This window comes from Echinops telfairi, unplaced genomic scaffold, assembly GCF_000313985.2.
Source record: "Echinops telfairi isolate 266 unplaced genomic scaffold, ASM31398v2 ScPeMD7_23;HRSCAF=83, whole genome shotgun sequence".
Taxonomy (NCBI): Eukaryota; Metazoa; Chordata; class Mammalia; order Afrosoricida; family Tenrecidae; genus Echinops; species Echinops telfairi.
In genome coordinates this window covers 23,162,539-23,170,152 of record NW_022103920.1, presented here as the reverse complement: position 1 = coordinate 23,170,152, position 7,614 = coordinate 23,162,539, and the positions used below count along the sequence as shown (strand labels likewise).

At 51.1% G+C, this 7,614-nt stretch overlaps 1 protein-coding gene across 2 annotated transcripts; it reads right to left on the bottom strand.

The window, feature by feature from the left end:
• Window positions 1-5,046: 5,046 nt before the first annotated feature.
• Window positions 5,047-7,257, bottom strand: FEZF1 (FEZ family zinc finger 1). 2 transcript variants are annotated; one of them, XM_004707775.1, is made up of 5 exons: window positions 6,841-7,257; window positions 6,469-6,690; window positions 6,126-6,260; window positions 5,804-5,936; window positions 5,047-5,402 (listed from the first exon to the last, which is right to left on the bottom strand). In XM_004707775.1, the coding sequence occupies exons 1-5, from the start codon at window positions 7,255-7,257 to the stop codon at window positions 5,047-5,049; spliced, it is 1,263 nt and encodes a 420-aa protein (XP_004707832.1). The 2 variants fall into 2 exon arrangements, with proteins under 2 accessions (XP_004707832.1, XP_004707831.1); XM_004707774.1 differs by having other exon boundaries at window positions 6,469-7,257.
• Window positions 7,258-7,614: the final 357 nt, after the last annotated feature.

Below are 7,614 nucleotides of genomic sequence, written 5' to 3'. Positions count from 1 at the left end.
TTCAAACTTGAACAGAAAATGGACACGTCATTTATGATAACTTCATGCCCACTTGGGTGCCTGATGAATTTAGACTTTTTCTCAAAGTTGGTTATGGGCAACATGTCACAGGGCAAGGAGAGAAATATAATCAGAGCGATGGTCTTTCTTATCAAGGTCTTTTAAACCCTAGTCTTCCTCCTCTTCTCCATCACGTGCAGGGAATAACGTAGGCTGGCTTGAATTGTCAAGTTACTTAACACCAAAAATACACAAATGGCTGCTGTGTTGATTAGTATTTGGTTTTAGTCTGTCTGGAAGCTGGAAGAGACACATGTATTAATTCTTAGAAGTAATGGGATTTATAAGCAGGCAACGCTGACTTGCAAACAGTTTGAAAATGCTACATTTCTTTCTTTCTCTCTTTCTTTCTTTCAATTAGCCAAGACAATGATATAACTTCTTGTGTGAAAGTTGTCAGTTCTTTTGGCAAATTCATAGCCACAGGCAATGTTTGGGCTGGTTCCTAATTATTTTTTCTTTGGCCAATCCAACCACTTCATGTTATTTCCCAGTGAGATTTCGATTAGCCTTTAATTTTCACGCTTTAATAAATGCAAGTTAGACAGAAAGTAGACTAGAGGTTATCAGGGGGCGGGTGAGTGGGGAGCGGAAATGATTGCTTACTGGGGAAAGAGTTTGTGTTTGAGAAGTTCTGGAAACACACAGTGACGACCGTTAGATATCAGGAATGCAGTTCCTGCCACCTGAATTATGCACTTACAAACGGTTAACATGGTGAATTCCATTGGATATATTTTTACCACAATTTTAAAAGGTGGTAAAAAAAATTCACTCTGATAAAAAGTGATCTCTTCACAGCAGAAGGGGAAAGAAAGCTTCATCCATTCCAAGTCTTGAGAAAGTAACGAACATTTTCTTTCTGTCTCGGTATTGAATGTGGTATCATAGTGCGTATTGCAGATTTTGTGATGAAAACTTTACAAAGCGGGCATAGTTCCCACAGTCAACACTGGAGCTCTAACCAAATTATGCTTCTGATCCTAGATAACGGCCACTAAAAGGGTGAATCTTTCCAACAGGGTAAACAGCCATGGGTATTCCTGTATTGCTCATTGATATTGGATTCCTTGTGCCTTATGGGTTAATTTCTTCCACATTTGAGAAGAAGCAACATTCTGTTAAAAACTCACGATGCTTCAAATCTGACCCAAAGGCCCCTTCTTTGGTAAACCCCCATAAGGACCACTTCTGTTGACTATTAAATACGGATATCTCACATGTTACAATAAATTGTTATCAAACTAAAATTACAGAAACCTGAAGGAGCGGGGGGCCTTAAGGAAGAGATCATCGGAAATGATGATTTGGGTTATGCGCCCGACTAAAACAGGAAGGGATCGACTACTGACATTAGTGTTTCTGTTCAATATTCAGATGAACACAAGTCTATAAACAGATGAAGAGAAAATGTTTGTCACTTTATAAAGACGGGTAACGGGTAAAACCTAAGGCCCCGGTGGGTCAGTGACTGTGAAATTGGTCCCTGCAGTTCTCATGGCCATCTTTCTCAGTATGAAAAATGCATGAAGATACACCCTCTCTGCAGATAATCTGAACACTGGCACTCTTCCTCACAAGAGATGGGCTAATTTGTTGGTTGATTTCTGGTAAAAAGAAGGTGAAATTGGACCAGGCCAGTCCAATAAGACTTGTGTACACACACACACACACACACACACACACACACACAAATATTAGCTATTCACACAGACAAATTAGCTATTTGAGGAAAACACCACCTTCCTATGTGTATTGAAAGAGATTGTTAACGTCTTCCATTGACTATTAGCTAAGTGTTCCTCTTCACTAATGTTCCCCCTGTAAACTTAACCCTTAAGCTCCTACCGTCTTTAAGGAGGTCCTCCTGGATGTTTAGTAAGCTCTAACAGCTTGCCATAAATCAAAGTTCACCCAGAGCTCCCCACCTGACAAGTAGTTCTCTTGAGTGCTTAGTTTTAGAGAATTGCCTTTTGGCCTCCCTACTTGATCACCATCGCTCCAGACTATTCAAACCTGGGAGCAGACAGACAACCATTGTGTGTGTGTGTGTGTGTGTGTGTTTTCAGTGAACACTGCACCACCCCAAACCACAAATGTTACACAAAGCTATCCCAGATTGCAGGGACAGAGCCTCTCCGTTTACTTTTTTGTGTGTGTGTGTGGGGGGGAGGGGGGGGAGGCTGGTTGTTTGATGTGGCCATAAGCCTGGTCTCCCCTCCCTGGAAAGACTTACCGTATTTTTTTCCCCTCTAAATCCAAGCCCACACATGGGTTACAAAGGCTGGAAAGACACTTCCTTGCTGGGCGTATTTCACGGCTTCTCCAACAGTATAGAACAGGACACACGTTGAAAGTCTAGAAGAATTACATCCTGGGGCTTGTGAGTGGGAAATAAGTTCAAAAACTTATTTTTGAATTCAAGAAGTAAAACGATTTTCTTCCCTTCCACCTAAATGTATTCGGTGCCGATTACAATGACCCCTGATCTTACTCTACCTACTGAAAAGAAAAGAAAAATTAAAAAGACAATGGCTATGAGCCCCAATAAATTGATTAAAAAAAAAAAAAAGACAATGGCTTACAAGGTCTGACCAGCCACTCCTAAAAAGGCAGTTACCCTTAAACTCCTGGGGCATTCCCGAGGGCGGCGGTGAGTGAGCACGACGACCAGGTCTGTGAGAGGCTGCACATCTTGGGCACCCGAGTTCAGAATCCACCCAGCTGGGGAGACCTAAGCCCTCCGCCGCATTCTGAAGTCGCGCCTAACTCAGCTCTGGTCTCAGCAAGGGACCGCACGGGGCCCAGGGTGGCCAGGGAAAGAGAAAGGACGGGATTGGAAAGAAGGAGAGCTGGGTGAGCCTTCGCAGCCCGAGGACAATGAGACCGCGCAGGACTCGCGTCCTGGGACAAAGCAGACGGACTCCCGCTGAGACACCTTCACGCAGAGTCAGAACATCCCTGGGGACTGAATGCTCCTCGCCTACCCGGGACCCCCGTTCCTGGCCTCCCCGACCTCTCTCCCAGGCAGAAAGGGCTGGACCTGGGGATTCCCGGGGTCCCCGCTCCCGCGTTCACCCCGCTGGGGCCGCCTGCCAAAGGGTCGCGAAGTGGCCCTGTGGGTCGCGGCTCTCGGTGCTCTGAGCCCTCAGGGCTCCCCGGCTTGGAAACTCCCAGGAAATTGACGCAGCGCCCTGGGCTCTCCTGCCTCCCGGGCCCCGGCACCCGCTGCCTGGGCGCCCGCCCGCCAGACGCACGGCTTTCACTGCTTCCGCCGCGCCTCCTCTCCCGCACCCGTCCCCGCGCTCGGAGACCGCGCGAGGGACAGGCAGGCCCCGCTCTCCAGAGCCGGCGCCCGCACGGAGGCCGCGCGCCCGTTCTCTCGCCCGCTGGCTGGCCTGGGCGGCAGCGCCAGGACCGAAAAGGGAGCGATGACATTGGCACCCGGCGGACGAGGCGGCTGAGTCGGCGGCGGGTCCGGGACCCCTGCGGCCCGCTTCCCAGGGCCTTCCTCTCCGGAGGAGGCCCCGCGGCCGCCCGACGATGGTGCTGGGCTGGGAGTTTGTCTGGCAGCTTCTACTGAGCAGCTAATAGTATAACAACCGGACTTTGATAAATCTGAACTAATTACCCCTCTTAATTAAAGTCTTTAGCACTTGTTTCACTGTTTTGGCAAGAAAACAGGGAGAGACATGCAGTTGGGAAACACCAGAGCCTGAACTCAAAGCGGAGCTGCTGATTAACACTTGAAGCATTTCAAGGGCCTGGCACCCGCCACCGTTTGATTTTCATCCATGTTTCCCCCTTGAATGGAAGTATATTCAGCCACAAACACAAATACACTTTTAAACACACGGCGGCTCCCACTGCCAGCTGCGCACAAGTCCATTTTTGTGCTTGCAAGAGGCAAACAATAGATGGCCTGCTAGGCGGTGTCTGTAGAGCCCACCTGTGTGAGGATGTATGTTACACATAGTCCCAGACATGTTGTTCCCACCTATGTGCTCCCTACAGCCCAGACGGCCTGCGAAGGCCAGAGACCTGCTTCCGTTAGAAAACCCTCCCCTCTTTCTGGCTCAGAACTTGGACTGCTTTTCCCAACTTTGCCCCAAGTCGTAATTAAGCAGAGGCTATTACTTTGCTCTGAGTGAGTTTTACAGATTCAGGAACATTACGTCTTACTTATTCTGGAGTTAAACATAAAAAAATAAAAATAAAACAGTGAGCGGAGGTCTCGGGCTGAATAATAGGAACCGAGTCCCGATACTTGTGGATTAAATAAGCATGTTCCAAGTTTTTATTTCCAACAGTTAATGAATCCGTTTCCACGTGCAAGAATCAAAATCAAACTTCGAATCCATCCATACGGAACCACTCTCCACTAGTGTGCATAGGTGCGTAAGCGTGTGTGCTCACGAGGTTGACGTGTGCCTATGCCGGTACACACCGCTGTGTGTGTGTGTGTGTGTGTGTATAACATACACACTCTGGAGTAGAGAGGGCATGTTCCTTATCAGCAGGCTTCTGGAGACGGCAGAATCAACACAATGGAAATATATACAAGAATAAAATTAAAAACGGTGCAGCATTCCCGGGTAGGATAATACAGATCTCAATAAATACAGCAGAAATATGTTTTTAAAAAACCAAACGAAACATCATCTCTCCGCCTGAGATGAAAAGTCTCTTCAAATGAAGCAACAACAACATAAACAAAACCAGAAAACAACCAACCCCCAGCCCCAATTTTCTCAGAGTTGCCAATGCCTATGTAGAATATAATACACAAAACCATTTAGCAGGTGCATGCAAAGTGGCGAAAGGCCAGGGGGGGCTTGGAGGTTTCAGGTTGGCCCTAAAGAGTGCGGCCTAGCCTGCCCTGGGGGCCGCAGATGAGCTGGGGCGGGGAGGCTCAGCTCTAGTCTGCTGCGGCCTCCAGTGGGGGTCCCCTCGGCTGGGACTTGGGGGCAGCCTTGGCCTCAACCACTAGTGACCCTGGTGGAGGCCGGGTTGCAGGGGTCCGGTGGGTGCCAGCGGCGACGGCAGAGGCGGCAGAGGTGCGGGAAGAGGCTGCTGGAGCGAGGGCGGCGGGTCGGGACCCTGCTCTCCCACGGGCGGGCGGACCAGCCCCAGGCCGCTGTCATGCAGTTTGCGGACGTGCTTCTTGAGGTCAAAGTTCCTGCAGAAGCCTTTGCCGCAGGTGGGGCAGGTGAAGGGCTTCTTGTCGTTGTGGGTGTGCATGTGGAAGGTGAGGTTGTAAACCTGGTGGAACGCCTTATTGCAGATATTGCACTTGAACTGCTTCTCGCCGCTGTGGGTCAACTTATGGTTTTTGTAATTCCCTGAAATACACAAACCACAGGGACGCGGGTCTGAAAGGGGAGCTTGAATAGCCAGCGAGGGCGTGGGAAACAGAGCCGCCCGCCCCGACGCCTGCGGCCGCTCGTTCCCCCAGTTAAAGTTTTCAACATCTGAGAAGCCGGTCTTGTCTTCAGATTTATTCAAAACACTACGAGTTATTCACTCGCTTATCTTAAACGAGAAGTTGCTAGTAAAGAGAAATACTCCCGTGCTATACGACGCGGGACTTTTCTCTTTAAAGAAGCAGCCTTTGCGGGTAAAGGGTTAGAATGGCAACAAAGGCGCCCAGTATCCAGCAGCACTTCAGAACTGCTGGGCGAAAATAATTACGAGGGCGATCGCCGAGCACCGGCAGGGGCAACATGGTTCTGGGGGACGATACCTTTCTGATGAAATCCTTTGCCACAGAATTCACACACAAACGGCTTGTAGCCTGCGTGTATTCTGGTGTGCGTGTTTAACGTGGAGCTCCTATTAAATGCTTTGCCACACTGGTTACACTTGTGGGGTTTTTCCTAAGCAGGAGGAAGGAAAAAGCAGAGAAGCGCAGTTAGGCTGTTTGGTTTTGGATTCCTGCAAGTTCAAACTCACTACACACTCGCCACGAGGAACAAAGGCAGAGCATCTCGGGCCGGGAGCGCCTTTGAAACAAACTTCATGCATACGACCAAGCAGGCAGGGGACACGGAAAGAGAGGAACACACCTGGGTGTGGATGATCTTGTGTCTGCACAGGGTGCTGGCTTGCCGGAAGCCCTTTCCACACACTTTGCAAACGAAGGGTCGGGCTCCCGTGTGCACCGGCATGTGGCGGGTTAAGTTATAGTGCGCGTTAAAGACCTTCAAGTTAAACACACATAGAACAAATTAACCAAACTGGCACTTGCATCTCAAACCCGGCCAGGGTAGGGGGAGAGGGGAGCCCGATAGCACGTGCGTGCCAGTCAAGTAAAACCAAACCAAACCAAAATCAAACTCGGCCTGGAGGAAAAAAGAAAGGGAAAGGAGGAGGAAAGAAGGAAAGGACGGGGCGCGGGGAAGTACTTGCCTTTCCGCACACTTCGCAAGTGAACACTTTGGGCTTGGCGTTGGGGGAGACGCGGCTGAACTCGGAGGTTTTGAAAGCGATCTTCTCCGACAGAAGCTGGGCGCTTTCTTTCATGTAGTGCTGCAGCTGCGCCTGCGACAGGTCTTTGAAAGCTACGCCCGAGGGGTACTTCTCCACCGCCGGGACCACCAGTTTATTCCTTTCGGCTAAATACGTTTTTGGCTGCGGGTGCAAAGGGGAACTGAGGAAGTAGGAGGCCACCGGGTGGATGTTGACGCCGGCGGCCGGGTGGCACGGGCTGTCGCCTCGGTTCAGGTAGCACATGGCGCCCATGGCGTGGAAGAAAGAGTGGTTGACCACGCGCGGCCTTACCAGCTTGTACTGCGGCAGCGGCAGCGCGTCGCGAGCCAGGTCGCCCTTGAGATGCAGCGCGCAGTTGAGCAGGTCGCTGCAGCTGAACGCGGGCGCCGCGGGCGCCGCGGGGGCCTCCAGGCTCGCCTTCCGCGGCTCCGCGCCGGTCCCTCCGGCCTTGGGACTCGCGTCGTACGCCACGGGCACGAAGGGGATCATGCAGGGGATTGGCGAGTTGAGATGCAGAGAGTGCTTGGGGTCCCCTTTGGGCACGGCTCCCTGCAGGAAGTGGGGGACGGGCAGGGCCTTGGGCTCGGGGGTGCGCGCCATGATTCGTTCGATGGAGAAAGCCAAGGGTTTGGAGGTACCCATCATGTTGCTTCGGGCCGGCGCGGTCGCTAACATTTTGGTGGTCGTGTCGTGGCAGCTACTGTCCATGTCTGAGTCGCCCGCGTCCTTCCGCCGGGGCCGAGCTGCCGCGTCGCCGCCTCCTTCCCTCCTCGTCACAGACCTGCGGAGAGGGGGACGGGCACCATCACCACCAGCAGCCTCCTCCTCCTCCGCCCCAGCATCACCAGCCGAACCTGCCTGCCCAGCCCAATGGACTCCTGCCAGCCCATGACTCGGGGACAATCACTACTTATTTCTATCAATAGAAAGTGTTGTGTCAATAACGCAGCCAAGACCTCGCCAATCGTTAACTTCCAAGAGGAGAAGGTAAACTAGATAATTGCTCAATTCGCTTCCAACAGTCAACAGGAAAACTTTTTTTTCTCTCCGCAGTCAGTGCCTACT

Coding starts and splice junctions, on each gene's coding strand:
- FEZF1 (XM_004707774.1), bottom strand. CDS start 7,257: ATGGACAGTAGCTGCCACGACACGACCACCAAAATGTTAGCGACCGCG. Junction 5,937..6,125: donor ACAAGATCATCCACACCCAG/GTGTGTTCCTCT, acceptor CCTCCTGCTTAG/GAAAAACCCCACAAGTGTAA. Junction 5,403..5,803: donor CAAAGGATTTCATCAGAAAG/GTATCGTCCCCC, acceptor TGTGTATTTCAG/GGAATTACAAAAACCATAAG.